This window comes from Drosophila navojoa, chromosome 5, assembly GCF_054131105.1.
Source record: "Drosophila navojoa isolate 15081-1374.11 chromosome 5, UAZ_NAV_1.0, whole genome shotgun sequence".
In the NCBI taxonomy this organism is placed as follows: domain Eukaryota; kingdom Metazoa; phylum Arthropoda; class Insecta; order Diptera; family Drosophilidae; genus Drosophila; species Drosophila navojoa.
Genome location: NC_142893.1, coordinates 22,470,631 through 22,497,251, shown reverse-complemented (window position 1 = coordinate 22,497,251; position 26,621 = coordinate 22,470,631). Strand labels below are relative to the sequence as shown.

The 26,621-nt window shown below is 36.4% G+C and overlaps 1 protein-coding gene across 9 annotated transcripts in view; it reads right to left on the bottom strand.

Moving 5' to 3' along the window:
* Nucleotides 1-26,367, bottom strand: part of Pkc53E (Protein C kinase 53E) — a 31,280-nt gene extending 4,913 nt beyond the window's left edge. Inside the window, exons 1-6 of one of the 9 annotated variants that reach the window (XM_089262479.1) lie at nt 26,353-26,367; nt 21,198-21,720; nt 19,451-19,477; nt 13,548-13,579; nt 13,388-13,467; nt 11,713-11,827 (exon numbers count right to left, since the gene is read on the bottom strand). In XM_089262479.1, the coding sequence (XP_089118605.1) occupies nt 11,713-11,827; nt 13,388-13,467; nt 13,548-13,579; nt 19,451-19,477; nt 21,198-21,403 (460 nt within the window). In that variant the 5' untranslated portion in view covers nt 21,404-21,720; nt 26,353-26,367. Of the gene's footprint in view, nt 1-4,391; nt 4,504-11,712; nt 11,828-13,387; nt 13,468-13,547; nt 13,581-19,450; nt 19,478-21,197; nt 21,721-22,606; nt 22,998-26,352 lie in introns of those variants that run through there. The other 8 variants (XM_089262476.1, XM_089262478.1, XM_018106558.3 and 5 more) reach the window with 8 other exon arrangements.
* Between the last annotated feature and the right edge of the window lie 254 nt (nt 26,368-26,621).

The following is a 26,621-nucleotide window of genomic DNA, read 5'->3' as shown; positions in this document are numbered from 1 at the left end:
CGCCCACACCGCACAGATGGCCCGCGCCCGTATGCGAGATAGAACATCAACGCCAATTTGTGTTGTCGCCTGCGATTCGCAATCAATTTGGCAAAAGCAACGGGAAATGAAGCGCTGCACAAAAACTGTTGCATAGTTCAAGGCGCACATGTCGCAAATGGAAATGATGCGCATGCACACACACATGCACGCACATGTACACCCGCATATGTTCGGGAAGAGTTGGCCAAGAGGATTACCACAGCACCAAGCACTACTCGAAGCCCATTGAATTGGAAATTATTGCAAAATTGGAATTGTAATTCACTTTGCACTCGCAACGCTGAGAACTCGACTAACCGTAGTGTTTAATACGCAAATCCCATTTCGAATATCCTGTTCAAGTGTGGAGCAAGGGGAGGGTGGGTACTGAATATTCTTCAATTTTTGCTATGTTATTTATATAATTCTTTTGTGAAGTTAGCTTTGGAATACCAATGCATTACTTTTCATAGAAAAATCGATCGAAATAAATAAATGTAATATATCTTTAATTGCTGTATATTTATAGTTCCTCATAAACGTTGTCCTACTCGATAATACTCAAATTAATTTGGTATCTAAATTAACTAAAAAAAAAAACATAATAATAATTATGTAATGAATTACTGTTCATCTAAAAGTTAATCTCTCAGTCTTGATTTCCATTCTCTATGTGTGCTAATCCACACCTCATTATCATTGTCGCTAATAACGCTTATATCGTGCTAGACAGTTTTGATCCGAAAGTTCATCTATTGGCTATTATCATTATCAGGCGTGTTCACTGCCTCTTCGTCATTTCTATCTATAAGCAAGAATAGAGAATCTGTCAGTCTCTCAGTGCCTATGCTTACTAATGAAGATGGCCGTAATTGACCGCTCATTATCATTATCATCATATTCATCAGATTCACATTCAGCACATGGGACATATGATGGTCAGGCTTTTGGACTGTTTTTTCATTTTGTTGTTGCTCTTCCTTCAGGCCTTTCCTGCATCATTGGCTGATTTCATGGCATTTTTCGCTTTTGTTGTTCGCTTTTCTTGCGTTTTCTTTTTCCGCCTTTGCTACTCATGTGTAAAATTACTTGGGACATTTTACTATACTACCCTTTTGCCGCGCCCTCTTCCCCCACACGCTATGAAAAGTATGCGCCATTGGATGCCTGCAACGCCGTCATTTGACAGCCGAGGCGCACGTGGCGTATACGTATTTTGTGAAACTTTCGCTTGTTGCATGGGGATAAAAAAGAAAGTGTAATCATTTTTTGATGTCCGCAAGCTGACTCGGCACTGGGCATGGGCATGGGCCGTGGGCGTGGCAGGCTGGTCAGTACGGTTAGTCTGTGTGTTGCGTTTAATGAAAATATGGAAGAGTTTTTATTTCCTTTTTTGTCCGGCGCACAAAAAACACAACAACATCGAGCAAATAACAAAGGAGAAAGAGAGCAAAATAAAAGAAGGTTTTCCCATAGCGTGCCACATTTTGTGGCAACCAAATGCCAGCCAACAAGTGTGTGTGCGTCTGTATTTGTATGTGTGTGTGTGCTGTGTTTTTAATGTGGCCCAGTTTTGTGTTAGCCCGTTTTTTGCGTAAAATTATTTATTTATATAGCAACATATGCAGGCTCATGTAATGGACTCTATATATTGTAAATACCCTATAAAACATTGCAAGCATGGGGTATGACATGTAAAATAATCGGTATATGTAACAAAGAACACAAGGCTTTTAAAATAGTTCAATTAAAATTACTAATTAAAACAATATATTCTATTATACAACTAAATATACTTGGTACAGGGTATTCCTTTAGCTACTTGTTTGATTCAATGTCCTTTCCACTCGTTAGTGCATATTTAAGTTACAATTTTCGCCATCCTTTTCTAAGAATTTTAAGTTGGTCTAAATAACAACCCACATAATCTTTTTCATCAGAAATTCCATAGTTGGTTTTTGGTATTTAGAATAATTTTTGCCCTAAAGACTTGCCTCAGACTATATTTTGTAATTATAAAGTTCAGTTTTTCATTCTCCCTCTGAAAGTGTAAGCAGTAGTTTGTGTTGTTGAGCTATACAAGCCAGAGGTTTGGAGTTTGGGTAATGATAATGGGTTTTAATAGCCATGCTATTACTAAATACTATATTCTATTGTATTTTCCGAGTGTGTCTAAACTGTTATGTTTAATTTATTATCATTATCATTTTTTGCTCAAAAGTTTTGTATGATTACATTGAATTAATATTTGTTTTTTTTTTTTATTTAAGTTAATTAAAATAAAAAATAAATTAAAATCTATAATAAATCGTTAAATATTGATATCCCACATATATAATCTTATTGATATTCCATTGAAACTAAAATCTCCATTTTCCATTTGGCCTTTTCTGTTTGCCAATTAAGCACTTAATTTTATAACAGTTGTAATTACCACATTCAATTAATTGGAGATATATCTCTTATAAATTATATCCCCCCGTATTCTCCCGTTCCCTGCGTGTGCTAAATAATTCAGAGTCGCAAATGAGGCAAAACCCAAATACATAATTCCAATAGAATTACAAACGTTATTAAACTAAGGCAAATGACACGCACACACACATACATAGATAGATGCATAGAATTGGCGCTCGATAATGACAGATACACACACACTCACACATACACACGCACTTCCGGCACTGACTGCGGCTTATTGTTGTTGGATTTTCTGTCGCCACATTTACATTTACATTTCCATTCGCAATCTGTTTGCTTGGCTCTTTTTCCAGTGCGTGTGTGTGTATGCGAGTGTGTGTGTGGTGTTGTCTGTTTGCTTGTTGTTGTTGTGGTTCTGGTTGTACTCGTATTGTGTTTGCCTGGCCAGCGGCCAATGAGGCGTAAGTAAATTATTTGTTTGCCAAGGGGCCAAACCGGATATTAAGGCAACAATTTGCGCCGTCTAACAAATGATTCGGAAAATTGCGCATTTCGTTTTTCTTTTTCCCCTTTGAAGTCACAGTAAATTCGGAACAAAACAAACAAACTGGACTAGATTAAGTAGTACAATTAACTAAAATAAGGCCAGTTGAAATCAAACATTTTCCATTTGATAAAAAGCATGTGGCGGCAATGCAATTCTCTCAGCCAAATGCAAATGCAGGTGCAACAACTACAACCAAAAACAAGCAACAACAAACTGCTAAGTGCAAGTAAACAAATGCATTAGACTTAGACTCATGGGCGTGGCACCATGCAGGGGCGGCAACTTGTCAACAACAACAGCGCAATGGCGACAATCACAATAACATCAACAGCAACTCAAGTACGTCGCGCACACAAACACACACACACACACACACACTTAGCCAACGCACACACCCACACATACACTTAACACACACTCACACTGAGCGTGGCAAGTGCGCACTTGAGCCGGAACAAAGCGTTGCTAATTGTAAATTGCAACAATCCAAAATAAAATAAAAGCCAAGTCAACAGACGAGACGGCAGGCGCTTTGCTTAGATGCTAAACAGAGAGACGTAGGGCTAGAGATGCCAGCGTGACACGAACCAATTTATAAACTACATTTTTTTTAAAGACATTTTAAATAATTTTGAACCAAAGGGAGTTCAATCATAATATGAATTAAAAGAAGTAATTTATCTAAAAAAAAAAAAAAAAAAAAGGGAATAAAATAATAAAAAAAATAAGCTAAATAATACTAAAAACTGGAACAAAAATATAAAATATTAGTATAATAATTTCTTTAATTAGTCTCGGTATCCTTTTGGTAATAGAAACAAGAGGCTCCTGGTGGATAGCCATGCCAAAAGTGACTACAATGTCTATAAGGTCAGGCACTCAAAGTATAACTAATTTTAAATGTCACATTTCTGAATCTTATAAACAGCCAGAACTAATAGATGCTAAGTAAAAATAATATATATCACAAGTTAAAATGTATATGTGGGTTAGAAAATTGAAAAGTCGAACAAAAAATTTGATATATAATCAATCCGGGCACACGCACATCCTTAGCCAACACCTACGCAATAAAATATTAAAGACATGGCTAGAGATACGCCGAATATTGATTTTTTGTATTACCAAGAAGTGAGGATAAATAAATCTTTTACTTTTATTGGTAAACATTCCGTGATGAAATAATAACAATTAGACATTTGTTAACAACCTTTGGTCACAATGGTAATTATAATTAAAATAATAGTAAAAGTAAAATGTCTAACACGCGCATCTCTAGCCCAAACTTTCACACACACACACATATACACACATATAATAAGCGAGTGAGGGTTCTCATCGTCGATCTTCCTCGCCCGCTTGCCTCTTTGAGTATGATTAGAGAGCTTCGGTTAGACTTTACCTCGACACTTGAGACCCTTGTGCGTGATGCCGTGTAACAGCGAGCCGCAATGATCGCAAAACATCGGCGACAGGAAGGCAACGTTATGCCATTTGTGTGGCATCTGGTGTGCCTGAGAATTGGAACAGTTGGAGAGAGCTAATGGAAAATTAACGCAGGTTTTTCGCTATAAACGCGTACATTTAACTCTAAAGCATAACAAACAACTTGCAGCCAAAACGAAAGTATTTCAAACTTAAGCTTTGCCAATTATGAATCATAAATTAAATATTATTATATTTAATTTTCGGATTAGGTTTTTTGTTTCCTTTCCAAGACAAACACCAAAGCATAGTTAATGAAAAACAAAATCAACTTAAATATCTAGAGCAATGGGAGATGGACGCATTGTTATGGATGGTTATGGATATGGATATTGGTCATGGGTTGCGGTGCTTGTGGATTTCGGTGAATGTGCTGTGCAATTTCAACTTGGGACGGGGTATACGGGGTGCTTGACAACAAGTTTCTGATCGAAAAGAAAACCAACTTGCACAAGTGTAGCGATTTTTGGCCAAACAAGTGAACAGCTCTGTTTGTGCTTAGCCGAGCTGGGAGCACGCTTTAATAGTGTTTGCGTTTCTGCCCCATTGGCTACATAAATAACAATTTCTGTTTTCTCTGTACTTTTATGTGTTTTTTCTTGTAATTCCTATACGTTTTTCCCAGCGAAAGCTGAGACCAACAAATGCCAAACAACAGACAATTGTTGCCTAATCCGTTCTAAGAAACAGCATCGATACTCGTGCACAGACACAGACACAGACACACTCACACTCACACACACTAAGACACAAAGACACACATTTCTAAAGAACGCTCATTTTTATGTACACAGAAGGACAATGACACACTCTCGACAGGGGTTAAGGCCTACTTATACCCTGTAGTGGCAGTAGGCAAGTAGTTGATACTGTAGAGTATTTGGATGAGAAGCTAACGAAGAGCTCAAGAATTTTAGAATAAGCTCATGCATGATACCCTGTACGAGCTGTGACCTTTAGCGAGGATCATGTAGCTGAGAGGGTCTCCAACAATCATAATAAGAATATGTGTATGGATGCACTGCATTGCTGAAGCTCGTTAAACAAGTATGTGCATCAGCTCGTTTATACCCTAGCATTTAAGGGAGATATTTTTAGAGGGACGCCTGCAGCTGCTGTGCAAACCAGATAAGTGCACCAGGTTTTCATAAATAAAATTCTTAGAAGACACTTCCATATATATACCAACTCGTTCCACAAATTCTATATATAAATAAAGCTGTCTCTGTAAAAGTGAGGAAGGGTATACTGGTTACTTTTAGTCGACACATCTAAACAGAGGAGCGAAAAAATATTCAAGGTATATATGACAGTCACCTATCCTGTAGGAGCTCTTCAAGAACAAATTTTAGTCCATTTACATTTTCTTCATTTACAGGGTATTCCTCAACTGGTCAGCGCAGCTGCCTAACTGTTTTGAACCCGCAATGTCGGTGCCGTGAACTCATCAGCAGCTCACACGTGCTCTGCCTGCGACGCTTGCTGTTTTCTTGTGCTTAGTTATTTTTTTATTTTTTATCCTTGTGTGCTTCTTTTCAAGGCGACTTCTTAAAAGTGGGCAAGGACATAAGATATTATTATGCGCATGCATGAGTATCAAGCGCTCAGTTTTTGGGCCATTTGTTGTCGTTTTTGTTGGCGTCGTTGTTGTTGTCTGTGAGTCTTACAAGGCTCAACAACTTGCAGCGATGCTCGACAAACAAAATGGAGCCGATCCAAGTGCAAAGCTCAAAGCGCAAAAGCACACACACAAGACCACAAAAGGGCATTGAGGAAGGGCGTGTAAGTAAGTGTGCTTGTGTGTGTGTATGTGTATGTTTGTATGCTGTCTGCTGTGTGTGTGTGTGTGTGTGTGTGTGTGTGTGTCTGTGGTGTGTGCTGTGTGGTTGGCCTTGCTGCGGCTGGCAGGGACACGCGCACAAAAAGTGTTGCATACTTTGGCGGGCGCCCAAGGCTGGGTATTTGTGTGAGTGTGAATGTGTGCGATTGTGCATGCGAGTGTGTTTGCTTCTGCATTAAATGCACTTGTATGCAAGTTTGTTTGAAGGTAAAATGCAATTGCCAATCGCTGTGCTACCAACCTTGGCTCTACACCAGCTCCACAGCTCCACAGCTCGACAGGTGGCATTAACAGCCATTCGCCGGATGTTAGAAACTCGAAATTTCGCTAAAATTGTAGAGTTCCTTGAAGTGAAAGCGCTTACGTATTGTGCAAATGGGCATGCGAATCATAAAAGGAACTCATCTCCCTTAGAATGCCCAAGTGGATTTCGCTCAAAATGTGTGCCAAGCTCAAAAGTTAAAGAAGACAAGTAAAAGTTGCTGAAGGAAACTTTTCAAGAGAAGTGGAGGGATATACGAAAACTCTAATTTGCAAAGACTTATATGTAGGAGCTGAATAAAAAGCAAATTTATAGTGTATTTAAGCTGTAGAAAATAATGAGAAAGTCAAAGAGAAAGAAAGTAGAGAGAAAACTTTATGCTGCTTAACAGCTTTTAAAACATATCGGAAAATCTCAGTAAAAAACTATTTTTCATAAAAGCTCTAAAAAAGTTGTGGCATAAAATATATATATGCGAATATAAAAGATATAGAATTAGCTGTGAGTATTTTTTGTATAAATTTTTAAGGTGTTTGCTATGAGGGAAGACCAGATATATTAAAATACATAATTTGCTCACTTTTAAATATTGAAAAACAAAATATGTGGTTATTTATAAAACTAATCTAAATCGAAACTCGCATACAAGAAATGTATATTTAATGTTATGCACTTCCCGACTGGATTTTAATATTGTTGTTGTTATTAACCCTGATTAAAACCCACATTTTGAGCATAATAAAGGAACACTAAGCACATGTATGAAGTTAATTAAGAACAAGCATATATTATATATTTTGTATATTAAACTTGATCAAATGCCTAACAAATATCCTGCAACATGTTAAAGCTTGATATTTGCCCTCAACAGAAACATTTTAAATTTTCACCGGAAGTGAGCTGAGTTATTAGCGCGCAACATGCCTCATTATGTGGCATCAACTTTGCTGGGAGCTCTCACTTTGTTATTTATTGCATGTTGCACGGGTCAGCTTTTCGCAGCTGCGTCACGTAGGCTACCCACATAAACACACACACACACGCGCACACTCTCACACATACACACACGCACATGCGGCCTGCTGTCATATTTAGCACAATTTTTATTTAGATAACACTCGCGTGCCACGCCCACATGGCTCGTTTTGTCACGTGCCTCGCATCGCATTAAAAAGCAAATTTTCGGAAAATATATTTGCAGCAATTTATCACGCGTTTTTTGTCACTTAACAAATTTGCTGCCTGTTCATTGCAAACTGTTGCCTGGTGCCTCCTGCTTTCCCCAGCTCCGCCCCCTACGACCTCACGCCCTTTTTCATCTGGCTCTGCGCTCTATCTCGCTATCGTAAGCTTTGTATCTGCTGTCTGCCAGCGATGGCCCAGCATCAGTTGGAGCGCTCATTTTGCAGTAATTCAAGGACGTTACACAGTGTATATAACTCACATACATACACACAAACACATATTTACAATCGTATAACGGGTCACATATTAAAGGGTGATGTTTTGAGAGTTTTGGCTTGCATTTATAAATTATTATTATGCACACGATAAGAACCATATCTCATACACATATGCACACACACCTTCACATTTATGTATATATAATCATGCCATCACTTGCTCAAATTTATTTCCCCTGGCAGATGAGCCAAAACCAATCAAGCAAATCAAACAGCTCAGTACAAACTAGATTCGTATTCAATTTCCGCCCCACCAACGGACACAAATTATCGCACACCCACACACACTCAAGTACATCCACCCCCACACATACATCCCCATGTGTGTAGGCAATAAAATGCACAAATTGATTTCAGACTCCCCAGACAATGGGCCAAGATTTTTCATAGCTGGGCCCCAAAACTTGTTGGCACCTGCATTCAATTTGATTAAATCGACAAATGATTGCCAAATTGCAAACTTGCCAAATCAATCGAATAAGCGTAGGAGAAATGCTGAGTTGATCAGCTCAAACTCTGAATGCCCTCACAGTGGAGTGAGGAGAGTCAGCTTGATACAGTAACTGTATTGTGATTTAATCAAAAAGAGAATCCCGAAGCTTATAAGCTTGCATCAATGTAGGCCGGGTTTCTTTATTAATATACCAAATATATTATATATTCATATCGATTATACTCTTTGTTGGGTTGAACTTTTTGCATACATGTTCTAAGTTCTCTTTGCTTTACTATAAGAAATTCTCTCAACCAATTAAAAATTTTACTCAGACATACTAATCTAATCCCTAAACAAGGGCCTTGAATTAAATTTCGTATATGATGGAGGCCACAGTTGCTCAAAAAGCTCAGCAGCTTCAAGTAACTATAGGTATTTTTCTTTATTATTTTACTTAAGTTTTTCTTTGTTCGTTTCCTTTAATTGAATCTTTTAATTTCATTTCATGATTTTCATGCTCTCTTCATTTTTCAGTTTTAATTCATTAATTTATTTTCTTATATTTCTTTTCATTGTTCCGCCCTTCTCCCTTGTAGCAGACCAATAACATCTTGAGGTGGAGACCCATCGAAAGTGACGATAGTTATTTAAGAACCATCTATCGTGGCGATGGCAATTCAAGAGCCATCTTTAGTTGACGAGAATGCGTTGCTGAGTGGTTGACAGTCTCAAGAGTAAAAGCGAAGACACTCGATAAGAATATTTGTTGTATTTTCCTTCATATATTAGCTCACAATTGTTTCTCAGCTATTTCTCTTACCCTTTCTTTTATTTTCGCCAGATCTGGCCTTCATCTCACTTAATTTGCTTCCTTTCTCTTTATGCCTTTCTCTCACATTCTTTTCTCTTCCCCTTCTCTCTCTATCCACCTCTCGCCTTTACTATTTCGCTGTCACATTCAACTTGACAAAGTCCCATTACCTCCGTTTCTTAAGCACATATATGTATTCGCCAGGACCAACAGGTGCTAAGCACTCGACTGTTGATAAATTGATTGCTATATTTATCAAACTGTCGCCTTTCTCTCGCTCTTTGTGTGCACATGTGTGTGTTGGTGTGTGTCTGTCGTAACAAAATATATTTGATCCGATTTGCAACAACAATACCACAAATCGTACAACTTGCGGGGCCTCTCCTCGGAGCTTCGTCCTCCAATCGGTTGTCAATGCTTGTATGCAATCACAGGGCTGATTCAAATTGGACAAAGGCAACACTTGAGCACTGGGATTCTATTACAAACAAGACAGACACACTCACACACACACATGGGGAAGCGTCATAGTAGCAGTTCTCTCAGTTTCGCATTGTACCGCACTATCGGGCAAGTGTTGCAAATGTGGTTAAATGTATGATGAAATCCTTTACAATCGTATAGCTGGCACGGCAACAGCTCTGCGGAGGCAATTTCCGTTTATACGTTTTCATTTCTCACGCATTGATTAACAGCAAAAGAAAATGAACGTCCGCTAAATAGTTGCCATGGCATCTTTTCAATTCTTTCGTTTCACAGTTTTTGCCTCATCGATTTTCCCCACTAGTGAATCGAACACTTAAGAGCTCTGCCATATTCCGAACCTCAAGTTTGAGTCGACTCACACACACATGCATACATGCACATACATAGTACAATACCTAATGCGAGGGCACTTACCAAGGTTCTCCAACAGCACTTGACTTTGCCTGCGTAAATTACCACAAACAGACTGTTTGGGGCCTAGGAGAGAGCACTTTGCTAGCTAGTCGTTGATAAGTGTGGGCGGGGCTATACTAATTAAGTCTTCAGTTGTAAAACTTTCAACTGACAAGAGTAGTTTTAGCAACTGCACTTGGCTCTCCATAGCCTTGAATTTTGCAATATTTGGCAAACCCGACAGAGGCAAGAGAGCTCGACTGGCAGAATATATAGATATAGGATGCTGTAACATATCTAGCATCAAGCTCAGATGTAAAGCTATTACAGCACTTAAGCTAATGGCGCTTTAACACACTGCACAAAACGGAGTAGCGAAAGGAAGAGAGACGGAAATGAAAGCTGATACACAGACTGTTTGAAACGAAATGCATATCTCCACTTTAGACTACTGGGAAATACGTTCTGTGTAGATTCGCACATAGACACAGCTGAGCCACTCACTCACATTTAGAAAAGCCAACCACATAACAAAGCGCAACTGTTGTTGACTCCGGCAAGCTCGGAAAACTCTCAGCTGAAGCATTGCATTTATGCGGACCGAAAATGCATTAAATATTTGCGCAGCCACACAGGCAGGGGCAGGGGCAGAGGCAGCTGAAGAAGCTGCCCTCTCAGCATACCCACTAGGCCCTGGAGGCAGCTAACCTCATTATGAACGAGTTTTGCATATTTCAACGGAAAATAATATATTTAGCAGATTTGGCTTCGCTTTTATCTGCTGCACAGCCTGCACAAACACTGAAATTTTAATTAGATTTCGGCTCAAAAACTCTATACAATTTAGATATAAGCATCCTGTGTTATACAATGTCCTGCATGGTCGTGCTCTGCATAATTATGCAAATGTATTGGAAGTTACAAGACCTGGACACGTGCCAGCATACACCCACACACACACATACACACATACACACACACACACACACACCCACACAGAAAAATAAAGAGAGAAAAACTTTTTCAAACAATTACCAAAAATTTAAACACACACAAAGCCGTTGGGTGGAGCTTACAAATGCCTTAGATATATACAAATATATATATAGTACACAGGTAGTTAGGGGTTTGTTATAATATATAGGGGTAGCTAAGTATTTAGGCAAACCATAAATCTGTACAATGGTTTAAATAATTAACTTTTAGGGGCCTGTGAGTTAGTTAATGTACGATTATAGCAGGAATTAGCTTAAAATGTTTTATATATATATACACTCACACTCACACACTCACAATCACGCACACGGAAACATAGAAGTATATGTACAGAGGATATAGATAGAAGAAGAGATAGTTAGAGAGTTGGGCAAGCAATTAGCAGGAGCTCTAAGGGCCTTGCAGCCCGTTAACAGCGCATTAGCAGCGCCTTAACAGAGCATAAACATAGCGATAGTTTAGTTGGGAAAAGAGTTAAAGAGACAGCAAAAGTCTTGGGGACTGGGGTATTTGTACATGGGTTAGACTGGAAGTGGGGCGCTTGACTTTACCTGAACATTTGAGGCCCTGATGGTAAATGCCATAGAGCAGAGAACCGCAATGGTCACAGAACGTGGGTCCTGCATATGTGAATGGTTCGAAATGGTGCTGAGTTTTTGGTGAGTCCTTCAGTTTTGAATTTGTTGTTTTTGTTATCAATTGGAATGCGTGTAACGTGCCCAAGTTTCGAGGTAAGTTTTTATTATATTTTTATATTTATGGTGAGCGATGTGATTTTGATAGATAAACAAAAATGTTGTTTCGTTTGTTTGTTTTGGTACATGAAAATACAAAATACAATTTGTGGTAAATAAACAGAGCACGATGACAATAAAACATTGCTGAATGGACAACAAGCAAAACTAATTTTACGTTCAAGTTGTGATTAGTATTTAATTGTTATATCTTATAAATTTTATTTTTTTTAATTGCGTTCTACATTGTAAACTAAACTTAACTTAAAGTTTAAGTCTATTAATATTCTTGTTTTCGTTTAGTGCAAATTTACAGCATTTTCATATGGATTTTTGGGCGGATTTTCTTGTGTCATAATAATTTTCCAATTGTTTGTAAGTTGTTTTTTATCTCTATGGTGTGTCCCTAATATTCTCAATTTTATTTCATTTTATACATTTGATCATTTAAATACATAAGAGCAGCGATAGAATTTCGATTCCCATTTTATTTACTTTCTATTTTATTTCCTACTATCTTTGATATATATTACTCTTATTCTTCATAATTTTCAATATTCCAGTTTAATGAGAATTAACATTCACTGAATTCATATCATTCCCATCTCTACTTTGTCACATAATTACGGAAACAATTGGTTAGGTTCAGTTCTTGTACAACATTAATGTTAAGCTGTTACTAACTTTTAATGTCCCATATAACATTTTACCATTTTCCAACAATTCCTGCTAGTTTACTACTAACTCATTATGCAAAATGTATGAATGTAAAATCTCATATCAAAACATTTTTAATCTACCTGTTTATATATTATTTTTTCTCTTTGTTCGTCATACTACATGCTACTTACATTCAGCTAACAGCTGAGGCGCTTTAGCTTTTTATTAATACTATTTTAATTATTTTGCTGTCACATAAATGCAGTTAATATTTTGGTCGTTAACATGAATAAACTGAACCCTCACATCATCGTAAACCGTCGCATTTCTCTGCGTCTCTCTGACAAGTGATACGTGGTGCGGCTTTGCCCTGGGGACAACTTATAGCCGGGGCCAGCACAAATATGAAATTCATGGTATGCTAAAAAGTCAAAATGACATTTTGGTAAGCCAACAGCCGAGCTGGCAGAAGCATCAGCAGCCAACTCATGACGCTTGAGTCGGGCATTTTTCAAGAAAAATAAAAAATAACAAAATATAAGGAAACGACAAAATGACAGTTTAATTTGACAGTGCAACAGAACAAAAAGTGCCATGGAAAAATATATTTCTATACACATAAGCAAAGAGAGAGAGGAGAGAGAGTGAAAGGCATTTACTTTCTTTTAAAATGTGTATTGAAAGCAATTTGGAATTTAGTTATTGGTTTAGTTTTTCCGCCCACACACATGAAAATGCTGCAAACTTAAAGCTAAGTAAATATAATCAGTTAAGCTTGTGTTAGGAGCGTACTCTATTGTATGTATACATCATATATAAGGGGATCACTTACGGAATCAATGCCTTTATCCTTGCCGGGGCAGATGAAGGTGACATATTCATGGCAACGCTTGTGCACCACATACGAGCAGACTGTAAATGTAAACGAATCGAAGTTTAATAAAGCCCTCTATAGATTGGGGGATCACTTCGATCCCTAGCTATTTACATACCTTGACACTGGAATCCCTGTTTGCCAAAGCCCCTGTAAAAAGCCAATGGGAAATTTCAGTCAGAATTAGTTAAATTACACGCAAAATGTGGTTGCTGCTAATTTGCGCTAATTGATTTGCTGTTGGGATTCTTCTGAGAGTGTGTGTGTGTGTGCGTTAACCACTTTGCATAAATATTTAATTTGCAGACGCAGCAAATACAATATGCTAATTTTTGCCAGGCTCCTTGCCTCTGGGCCTCTTCGCTCGCTGTGCAGTTCAATCAATATAATTAATATAGAAAAACAAATGGATTGCCTTTACAGGTCAAAGGTCAGCAGGCCTCGCAGCGCAACGCACAATTGCTAAGGGCTTTAAGCGAGAGAATTTCTGATTAGTATGCTCCTTTATAAGTACCTTTTACATCATTAAAATATTGTAAAATATATATATATACTAAATGCAGAAGGCGTATTAAGGACAAGCTAAAGCCGCTTAGGTTAGAAAGAAATAGAAAGTCTATTGTTGGCCATATCAATGGATAATATGCTTACATTGTGCGCGCAGCCTCTGAGCTAATCTGTAATGTAGGTCAGCAGAGATGCATCTCGGAATGGATAGAAGATGCTAGAGCTGACTTGGGTTAAATGATCTAAGTGAAACTGTTTGCCCTTTATTAGAGTACTTTTAGATGCATATTCATTTGCAATCTGATTAGAATGATTTTTTCATTTCGAGGCTTTAGCTCCGAGTGCTGTTTATAGACAGGCAAGGCTAGGCAAACGTATTTATTATAAAGTATGTCTTCCTTATAAATATAAATGCTTAAAAATTTCTTTTAGACTCTTCAAAAGTTTAACATTCTACCAACAAAAATTGACAGATTTTGTATTACTATTTTCTTTAAATAGATCTTTTAATAAGTATTGAAGGTTATTTATAAATCATAATTTGTCGTATTCCCTATTTTCGTATATATTTTGTATTTCTTTATTTATTTATTTTTTAACTTTGGTCTTCCGTTTTAATTAATTCTTCTCACTTTATTCAATGTCACCAGGTACATCAATTTAAATATTTGATATCCTTGAAAATTGTTTGTTTTCATTGCAATTGGAAATTCATTTAAAATTAAGTTTGTAACGAATTTGTTTGCTTTTTGGCAAGAGGAATTTGCAATGCAAAATTCATATTTCGTTGTTGTTTTCAAAGCTCATATCATGCAGGTATACATATCTACGTGTGTGCTTGTGCGTGACTGTGTGAGTGTGAGTGGTTTCCGAATTTATATTTCCTACTTTTCAGCTTAAGCGTTACGTCCGAGTGTTTGGTCCAGTTGGATAGGCCGGCTCGTTTGTGTTGGGGCTTACGTTGCCCGTCTTAGGCATATTCCATAAGCCATAAATGCCTTGACCACAAGCCGCTTATCGACTGAACTCAGGCCGCAGCCCCAAACCCTTCTCGCCCACTCGATGCCCTATGTGGCACGCAAATAAATATATACACACGTATGTTTGTTTGTGTGTGTATGTACATATACATTTATGTGCATATGTACTGAAATATGTATATACTGCATGCATACATTGCATGCAAATTTGCTCTATTGGCGCTTTGTGAACCGATTTGTATATAATATGTGCGCTTTGCAGTGGGCGATTTATAAAATTGTGAACAAATGTGAACTGCAGCGAGGAAGACAACTGTGGTTGATATGCATATATATATGCATTTATGTACACATTTAGTCACTGGCAAGTTTTCTAGTCGCTATTAAAACTGCTATTCCCTGAATTGGGAGAAACATATATCCATGATTATAGGAATACAATATACAACTCTTATGCAAACGCATACAACAAGAAAAAGGAGGAGGAGGCCACGCGCTGAGCTTCTATACTCTGAATCTATGTTTGTTATCAGTTGTCATGAAGAATGAAAATTTAAATATATATTCTGTCATTCCACGCGCATCTAAAATTTCATTCTTTGCATTGACGTCGTCTGTCCTTAATTCTTATTAATATCAATTTGATCCCATAATACATTCTTATTATCATTCTTTACATTATTAGTTCAACATATGTATAAAGCATGTATAGACACACAGTTATTGACATTTATATGAGCGAGTCTGCTAATGTCAGTGCGTGTACATTTTGATTAAACCTTCAGCGCTGTCAGGAATCAGGGTATTTCTGAGTCAAGCACTCCCGAAAGGGAGCAGGCGCACTTGTTTATACATTAATGTTCGATGTGAATCTCATTATTTTCGAATTTTACAATTGTATTTTAAATTATTTTGGGTAATTGTATCGATTTACTTTGCCTATTCATAGCTCATTATAGATATACAAATATACATACATATTTACAAATAAATTTACAACAATAGCTATCCATTTTAGGCAAGTCCTTCTTTGTAAAAATTGATAGGAAATATAAATTACGGCCACTTCCTGTCGATTCGAAATTCTATTTGATTACATCACACCAAACACAATTATTTCGCCTTGCAATCCCTCATTGTGTTTTACGTAAAGCCCATTTTAATTGCCAGATAAGTTTGAGGTTCCACAGTTGACAAAATCCGATTAGACTTCAATGAAAACAATTAAAGAGCTTAGGCCCGGGGGAATATTTTCTGTGCTCATTTAATAATCTGCACTTTACTTTAATTACAATTATGAAATGTTTGTCAATTTGTTAGTTTGTGTTTTTTTGTTCTTTGTCTTTGCTTATTCAGGCTTTTCTTTTACCTTGTTTTTTGTTAGTTTGCGCATCAAATGAACTGGAAAAGCAATTTCCATGCGCCGCGCCTGCAGATATGCTACACAGGTATTTTTCAACCGAGCTTGCCTTGCCTAGTTTTTTTCTGCGCATTTTTGCCTGCAGTTTTTTTTTTCCAATTTTTAATTAAGCGCATTTTTCGCACACCAACAAAAGGAACACAACAAAAGCGAAAATTCTGCAGCAAAGAAAAACGGAAAAAATATATTTTGCGTTGAGTCGAGTTGAGTTGATGCGAGTTAATTTAACACGCAAGCGAAAAACTTAAAAGTGCACGCTAAAGATTTAAGATTGATTTAAAAAGTTACGCAGATGCACGAATTCGTGACTTTCATTTGCAATTAATTATATGATTTCCAGCTTAGAAAGTAAGATCGTGATTAATCAAAGGAAAATTTATAAAATATTCTGGGGGTTTTATTATTAATGGAAGGCATATAATTATGTTCCAAAAACATGCTCAAAGAAAAACTGAAATGTTCTGTCGAAATATATGAGTCATTTTTGATAAATAATGTTGCTTTGAAGCTTGTAGAGAAAAGTTTATTTTCCTCGTAAATTTCTCTTATGGAATCGCGCCATGTTCATTTGCCAAGTTTTTCAATATAAATAGTTATTGCTGATAAAAACTTATTTTATATCTTTAAAAGCATGTATGCGCCTTGTAGTCATCTACAATAACTATAAAATGTACAATATAAATTGAAAGCAATTTGATAACGCTATTGCAGCAAAAGAATGTTGAATACTCCAGCTGCATTAGGTCAAAGTTAAGTATTTATTGCTTGTGCGGGGTAATGTCTCCTCTCAATGCTTTCAGCAAATGTCATTTCGGATGATTGAACATAATCAATAAGTGTGATAATAGTGTTTGTTCAGTCTATAACATTTGATTTAGTTATAATAACGATACATCAATATTTCACATGTCATATCAATTTATGTGGATTGCAGAGATAAAGGTAAACAATTCGGAATTTCTGTTTTCATTTTTATGTATATATATATATTTATATATACATAAAGAGAGAGAGAAAGAGAGAAATATAGAGTTTTAGCGAGGGTTTAAACAGAGTCGAATTGCAATCAGACAAATAAAACGTTTTCTTTTTCTGATTTGATCAAAACATAAAGGAACGCCGTCTTCCACATGCTGAGGCATAAAAACGTGTTAACTTGACTGCATTTAGACGGTAATGTATCTTGAGTATACGAGAGAGTAAAAGGCAACGTGTCGGAAATGCGAAATTTGTCAGAGGTGCTATAATTCCCATACCCTGCAATAAATGAGTAGACCAAAGGGTATATAAATGCTGAATGAATATCTATTTACGCATTATGTATAATAATTTTCATCACTTTATATTGCATTGCGTATGCACACAAAACTAATGTCCCTCCTCTAAAATATACAATATATACATGTATGTATAAAAAGGTGTAATTACGCTCTTTGCATTCATTAGAGCGTTTTATTTAGGTTATTACAAATAAAATACTGCAATGCATGATTACCGCAGCATAAACTGGAAATAAATGAAAGAACTGCATTTAGCTGCTGTCAACGTAGAATAAACTAACTGTTGACAAAGAGATAAGAGTGTTATATAATAGATGCATTACATTTAGTTGACTGGGTCCTATAAAATAAAATATACATACAAAAAGTGACTACGTGACAGGCTGCGACTCGAGCTGAGGGTATTATATAGCCAGGACCTGACTAGATCAGTCTTCTGTCTTCTTTGTTGTTGTTGTTTCTATCCTTTTTTGTGCTTTCTCGCTTCTGTTATGCAAATTACGTGGCATAAACACTGCGGCGATTTTCACTTGCTACCCCTAACAGCAGTTAGCCACCTGGGAAGCATAGAGGCCACACCACACGTTGTCAGACACCACGTAGCCCATCCCCCGCTTTCGCCCGGTGCGCCTACCTGCTATGTGCTACGTGCCTGCAACGCCTTTTGGGGGCTGTGTGCACCCACCAAAGAGCCAACAACTATTAATTAAAAGGCCAAAACGAGTCGCGAAACGCGTTGCGAGTCGAAAATTGTAACTCGAGTTGTTAATTAGCTGCCGCTGGCCAAAAGAGGCGTTCACGATGTGGCCAGAAGAACAACGAATACAGCAGCGAAATAGCTACGCATCTGTGCGTGTATCTGCGTGTAGAGCCGAATGTCTCTTATGGGCCGTTTGACTCGGTTTCACATGGCTCACTAGCGTTTGGAGGCCGGTTTTCTGTTGTTGTTGGTGGTGTTGAAACTTGGATCATTGAGTCGCATTTTAAGTAGCAATTAATTTAATTATTGGCTAAATGTTTTATGGCAATTAGCTAAGAGCCAGCGACACGCCCAACTTTGGGGCGTTACAGCATCTGGATTGACTTGTTGACATGTGCCCAGCTATGCGATTTTCCAATTAATTTTCTTGTCATTTTCATTGTGTGGCTTTTGAGCTGTCAACGCAATGATTAGAGAGGCCTTTGACACTCGAGAGCTATTGTGAATTTTCAATTTCGAATTAATTAAATTGAAAGCCCAAACGAATTACGCTCGACCAAGTTATACCAAACTATGAATATAAAATATAATTAATTTGGCTTCAATTTACCTAATGTAAATTGAAATATATATATACTGATTGGATGCGTAATAGGACATTTATTATGATTAAATATTTTATAGAGAAAAAACAGTATTGGTTGTCATACGCTGACTGCATATAAATAAAGTAAGGATTTATATTTTAAAACTCTCAATTCATTATTATTTTCATATAATATTTTTATAATGCCCTTTGAGAATTACATTATAAAAACGATTGTAGGTAAAACCTCCTCAAGGCAAAATTTTGCCATGAAACCTGATTATATAAAGTTCGAAGATGCAAGTTCTAAGATGCAGCTCTAGTTATAAAGTTTGTTTTCTATCAATCCTTAAAAATTAATCACTCAATTCAATCTTTACATATATCTTAAAATTCTTATTAAAACCATTTGAGAGTAGGCAATGAAAATTATATTCGGAGTAATTTAAAAGTAAATGATGTTTTTGCGAATTAAAACAGTAAACTAGCAAATTGAAATGAATGACATATATATTATGTATATTTCATTTAACGATAAAAATACCTACATCCATGCATATCCCGACTGATAGCCGCTGTAAGAATATAAATATATAATATTTTCCGAAAAGACTGGGCACATTGGCGATTCGTTGGTTCACTGGCAAGCTATGCAAATATTTTCTAAGGTTTTTGCGGTGCCGACACGTTCAACAAATTATTTTTGTGTGTAGATAGGTGAACCGCAAGCTAATGCGCATGAGATTGGTTCATAATCCACAAGTCAAACTGAATCGAAAGCGGGGTACAAAAGCCAGCAACAGGAAGAGCAACAGGAAAAGGGAAAAGGAAGCGCAACTCAAACTGCCAGCTGGCCCCAAAAATTTTGTATTTCTTGTGTTTATTTTGTATGCATAACAACGGATTTGGCAAGATTTTGAGAGCGGGCTTCACTTAAATTAAATATTACACGACCAGGGCAGACTACATGCTACCTTTCGTCGTCAAACTGGGTATTATGATTTCAATATGTAGTGTGTACATACCGTTAATAATTTCAAAAGCCAACTTGATGAAATTTTAGCATGAAAACTTCTAAATTGATTCATATAAAAATCAATTAATTAGATTAATTTTCTATATAAATACGTCCACAATTTTAAATATACATTAATAGCTTAATTCTATTTATGTTATTAATAATATGTAATAAAATTTTTATACTAAGGAAGCAACACAGAGAATGGTAAAACAAAAATATATGAATCTTTTCAATGATCTAAAAGTCTAAATACTTAAAGTACTGAAAACCCGCGAAGCTTTCGATCTTCATAATAAATTTGATAAAAACCTATGAATTTTACTAAAAATCGCATTTAAATTCCATTATGTTTTTAATTATCTTATCATACCATATTCAAAATATTTGCAATATATCAAATATCTCAAGAATACCTCTGCTAGGGTATAGAATGGTCGTTCCCTTAAACTTGATTCTTATCTCTGGTTTTCAACGTGCTTCCATTGCAATGTCATTTGCTTGGCTTTAATGTGTGGCTTTGTTCTCTTTCCTGTTTTTCGTGTTGTTGTTGTTTTGTTGTAGCTGTTGCTATTCGCTGGCCAGCAGATAGGCATAATATCGATTGACGTAGTCTGCTTAGTTATGTCGCCGATTTCGCTGTCACGGCGTAGACCCACAAGTGCCAGGCGTTAAACATAATTTTAAAGAATTTCACAGGGTATACAAGAATTTAACAGCGAAGATCAAGAGTAGCAAGAGCTTTACCCAAGCCTAGACTTGGAAATTGCTTAAGAAACTTTTGTCTCTTCTCTGAATTTTTGTGGGCGTGGGGTTTGAAAGATAAGAATATGTGTAGCAGCAAGCAGTAATATAGAAATAGGTGTAGTTGAGTGATAGGGAGAGTATAGAGTGCTATGTTATTCATAGCTGCAGAACATTTTTAAAGGCGTATACTTGATGTCTTGGATAAACATAATTCATATTAATTAATATTTTTAGCTTATCTCTTGATGATTTAATTTAATTGAATGAAAATGTACATTTTATGATGAACTTTTTGTAAAGTTCATAATGATTTCAATGTATGATCAATTTCAAAATATATCTTTGTTGTATCAAACGAGCTATTCATTAAAAATAGATATGAATCATAATATCTAATGATAATACAAGCTTATTCTAAAAGTGAATGTTTCAAGTTAAGCAAAGTATATATCCTCTAATAGTTTATAGCTCGATTGGGTTTCACTTTTCTACGCTAATTGCCAGATAAATTGATCTGCTTGTTAACTTACCAGATAAAGTCCTTGCAGTGGGAACAGAATGTGGGCTGCTTGAAGAAGCGCGCAATGAAGCAATGATCTTTCACATTAAAGACGTTTTTCTTCTTGAGGGCTCCTTTACGGAGACGGGACTTCATTTTGTTTTCGCCCATGGCCTCGCCCTCCGCCCCCTGGCCTTGGCTTTGCTGGTCGCCATTGTTGTCGCTGTTTTCCGACATGTTTACTGTTGCAGTTGCTTTTGTTGTTGTATTGCTGTTGTACTTGTTGTTCGAATATTTATTGTTTGCTGCTTAGTTGTTGCTCTTTATAAGTAGAATAGGTGGTTTAGCTAGTGGTTGTTGTTGCTGTTGTTGTTGTTGTTGTTGATTCATTTGATTCTTTTGCACACCTGTCCGTTTTGTTTTTTTCTTTTTGCTTCTACTCTTTTTTGCGTATTTCTTTTGCTTTGTATTTCTTTTGTTTTTTATTTTCGGTATTTAAATATTATTGATTTGTTATAGGCAGACAAATTAAAATGCCTTTCGTTAGCCACAAGCTGAGGATCATAATAATAACAATAAGAAAAATATATATTTTTTAAATTCCTTTTTAAATGCAAATTGAATTTCTGCTCGAGTTTGCGCGAGAACAGAACACAACAAGCGCGATAAATTGACAGAAGCCATAAATTTCACATGTGAATTTCATTATACAGAAATTAAAATATTAATTGACAAAGCGCACATGGTGCAATTTCAATTGTTGCAAATGCCACAGATCATATAAAATGAAAATAAAATGAAATAATATCGCTTCAATTTTAATATTCGCGCAGTTCATTAGCTGTTTAATAGTTACTGTTGTTGGTTTTGTTGCGTATTATTATTTTATGACTAACGATTGAATATATAAATAATTTGTATTTATTTTAGCTTTGTTTTATCCATGTTTATGCACGCGCGCGGTGATAAAAAACGATATAATTAAATGAATGCATACAAATAAACATTTTTATTTCGTTGTATTAAAAAAAATTTATTGTAAACTTTTAATTTTGTTGTTTGTTTAATTAGACACGTTTTGCCGACAGCAGCAACCCCTGCCCAACAGCTAACTGTTCTACTCACTGCTAAGCGCAAAACAGAGGTCTGCTACTTATATTAAATTAAATACATGCACATATGTATGCAAATTCCAGAGAAAATGGGAATGAGAGAGAGTGTACAGCAACAGTTAAAATAACTGTAACTGTAAACAAAGCTTTACAATCTATGCTCTTTTTTTGGCAGTTTTTATTTCTTCTGCTGGCACGTTTGTTTACTTTTTTTATTGTAACGCACTCGCACTCGCACTCGCACTCGCACTCACAGTCGCGCTCACTTTGGCACTATCGCTTTCGCTGTAGCTCGCACTCGCACTGACACTCGCACTCGTATACGCACAGAGATTTCAAGGAGCAACTGGCTTCGCGTGCTCACCAAGACGTTGTGAGTGTGCGAATATTTTCACACGCTGTGAAAAGCACACACAGCCTGTCCCCTACTTGAAAGTGTGGTGAATATGACACAAGCACAGGTAAAGAGAGAGCGAGCAAGAGAGATTCACTCACTCGCACACGCACACACACACACACTTGTTGTTGGGCAACAGTCGAAAGGGGCGCCTCTCCTAATTTGCTTTGTACGCTCTTTTCGCGACTGTTGACAGCACGTGCGCTTCGCTCGAGTTTCAAACGCGTTCTGATTACTTGAGCAGCCATTTTGTGCTCTGCATGCTATTTAACGTAGCAAGCTTTTGAGCGCTGTGCTAGCGCTGTTAACTAGCAGGCAGCTGTAATGACAACTGTTATATTCATGTTATACGCTGCTAATATATATTGTTTACATTGATTAACGAGAGTTGATCGCATTTGACATAATTTAAGCGCTAATTATCGCGTTTGCCCCAAAACGTGTTAATGCCGCGTTTCGCTTTTAATTGCCGCTGAGCTCATAATTGCATTTGAGCGCTGTTAAAGCGACTTTTAAGCACACCAAAAATCAATTAGATCGCTTGCAACGTAAATGAAAAGTGTAGCACAGTTGCTAACGACGCGGACATACACTTTCACATGAGCGAACAACTCAAAACTGCTCTTAATTTTAATAGAATGCGATACGTTAAACATTTTAATTGCTACTCTTAACATTATTCTAATATTTTCAATTCGTTCAATAATGTATATTAGAATTGTAAACAAAAAGAATTCAAGAGTCCATTAGTGACGTATTTGACTTCGATTGGTTAGTGTAGCTGCCAAGTGGCTCGATTAATCAACTTTTTTTTGGGGGCTTTTCAACTGTTTGTCTAGCTTTTTGTAAGCAGCCAATAACTGGAACTGTCTCGTACTTATGACTAGGTGTCGAACTACTTGTATTTACGTGCCCCAACCGCAACCTTCGTGTATTGCGTGTTTTTTATTAGCGCTCAAGTGCAAAATCTGATAGCCAAGTGTCACGTTTCGTGTGTGGAGCCAAAAAAAAAAAAGAAAAAAAAACGAATATGAAAAACTATTGCGGCTAATGCAATAATTATTTATGCATTCACTCTATAAAGATATATAGAAAAGAGTAGAGCATAAACTATATCAACTCTATTTTCTGTTTTGCCTTGCTTTGCTCTGGCACGTTGAGTGCCTCTAATGAAAATGCCAAATATTTGTGTAAAGCTCTTAGTTTTTAAAGTACATACAACACAAACACAGGCACGCACACAGACACACACAGGCACAACATGCAAATTGTGGTAATCACTTACATTAGATGGCAAAGAAAATGGAATTTGATTTCATGTTTTTTGCGTCTGCTTTGTTTTGCAATGCGCAGTGGAAACAGAAAAACATTAAATAATAATACGAGTTTGTTTTGCTTTCCGATTCATGCAGTCATAAATTTCAATGAAAGCCACAGACCAATTAAAACCCATTAAGGATGCGTTGAGTGCCAGAAAGATAATTATACAAAACTATAGTCACATGTTTCGCTTCGTAGCTAAAGATTAGAAACTAGTTCAGGAGCTCTTAATGGCAAAAACGTAAGCTGTGGGCATCTTATTTGAAATTGTAAATAAGTTAAAGTTAAGGTGAACTTTTACTTTTGCAACTTTTAAGAGCCAAGTACTCTAGATATTTACAAAAAAAGAAATATATCAACATATATACATAATATATTTGGGTCATCTCTTTACCTACGGTTGCCCGCAGGCTTTTGCTTTACCTTTTTATACTTTCGTTCACACATCTTCTTAAAGCCAGCTCTCAGCTTTACTCAATTAAATTGCAGTGCTCCAAATTTGAAAAATTTGTAAACGAAAATAATAGCATGAACAATTTTGTGTATTCTTATTTTTAATTGCATTTATTTTTTAGTGTATTTATATTTATGACTTTCCTTCATATTGCTTTTATTAAAATATAAATTTTATACTATCATCTTTTCAAACGGCCCTCGCCTGGCTTTTCAGTTGTTGAGCTACGCTGAATTCGCAAAAAAAAAAGTACAAGAAATGTATGAGTATATATGTATGTATGTATATAAATATATGCACATACTATATGTATCTAAACAATTAAAAGATATTTTGTTTGCGCTTGTGACGTCATCTGTGCAGCTGGATGAAAACAATTTGCTAATTACGAGCGGCAATAAAAATAATTTAGCTTGTAAATGCAACAATAATAAATAACAACAACAATAATAACAGCGCCGATAACAACAACAAATGTTAACAAGACAGCCGCAAAAAAAGCAATTAACGAAAATTTTACACGCACAAATGATATTATGTGGGTGGGACAACTAAGCAAATTGTGGGCGTGGCACGCACACACTGGGCAAATAGCCGCAATTGGGCTAATCAGCGCAGTGCACAGTCGAAAACAAAAACAAATTTAACAAAAGTAAACAAGCAGCAAATGAAACTGCAACAGCAGCAGAAAAGATCTGGCTCTTGACTTAAAGCGTTAGCACATGTCCAACAGTTTGTTATGCATCCACATTTATTTATTTGTACTATCGCAATTTACATGTAAATTCAATTATTTTATTGGTTTGTATTTAACAAATATAAGAATTGCTTTTAAATTAATTTTCTAATGGAAAATATTTATTTAAATATGATTATTTATCGTTACTGTGGCGATTGGCCTGATTTCATTTTTTAACTCATTCACGAAAGTGTTTTTATTAAAGTATTTATGTAGTATTTCCTGTGCATTGCATTGGGTGGGACTTTACCATATTATTTAATTATAAATGGTGGATATTTCTTAACTTCTTAAATAAACTTATTAATTTATTTCAATCTTTTCAATCATTAGGCCGTTGTTTATTTATTAAAAATATATATTTTTATTAAACAATAAACTATTTTTCGCAATAAATTTAATAAAATATTGTTGTCTATAGTTTAACCCTTTATTTTTGACTGTATATAAGCTTTAATTATATATATGTTGGATATTTTCTACACATCACATTAAATCTTTGAATAACTTGGCACAAAATTTACTGTATTTATTTATATAGATTAAAATAACTATTTATTATTTTGTTTGCTAATGGCGACTTTTAATTAATTTTTTCTGGCTTTGCACTTTGCTTTGAATAAATTTATTTGTTTTTTTTTTTTTTTCAGAATTCGCCTCTATATTTGTCAAAAATTATTTATTTTTTATTCATTTCGCTTTGCACTTTACGCTTATTATTTAAATTATTTCCATTGGATTTGTTGTTTTTTCTTTTCGATTTCTGTTTGCTTTTATGTATTTTTATACGCATATTTTTGCTTTTGCATTTTGCGCTTATTAATTGAATTTGCGCCAAAAAAAGAGCATCGCGTCGCTACTTAATTGAATTCTTTTGTTAGTTTTTGCCGCTTTGTCAATTGAAGCACAGTAAATTGCACACACACACACACAAATACTCGCACTGGAGAGCACAGAGTGTAGCACATTTGATTAAATAAGAGATTCGCCACATGCAACAAATGTTCCAGCAATTTGCCCTCGAAATCGAATCAATCATCGATCGCAAATGGAGGTGGAAATCGTGGAAATCGATGCCGCCTGCTGCTTGCCGTTATAAAAAGCACTTAACGAGTCACTGAGTACCGTTCAACCGCACCGCACCGCCTCCTCTCACTCGCTCACCCGTTCTCTCGCTCACTCTCATCACACCCGATTCCGTACGTACGCTGGCTCTTCGTATCGTTCAGATACACATACAACTCAAGTCTGTCTGACACACAAAAAGCGAACGCGCCTGGTCAGTCTCTGATCTTCACAGCAGCCAGCGGCCAGCAGCTGGCAGCTGGTAGCCGGCAGCGCTGCTCGCGTCGCAATTCGCGGTTCGACGCGACGTCGACGTCGCCGTCGTCGCCGTCGTCGCTGCTTGTCGATTTGTTATGACGGGCCACACC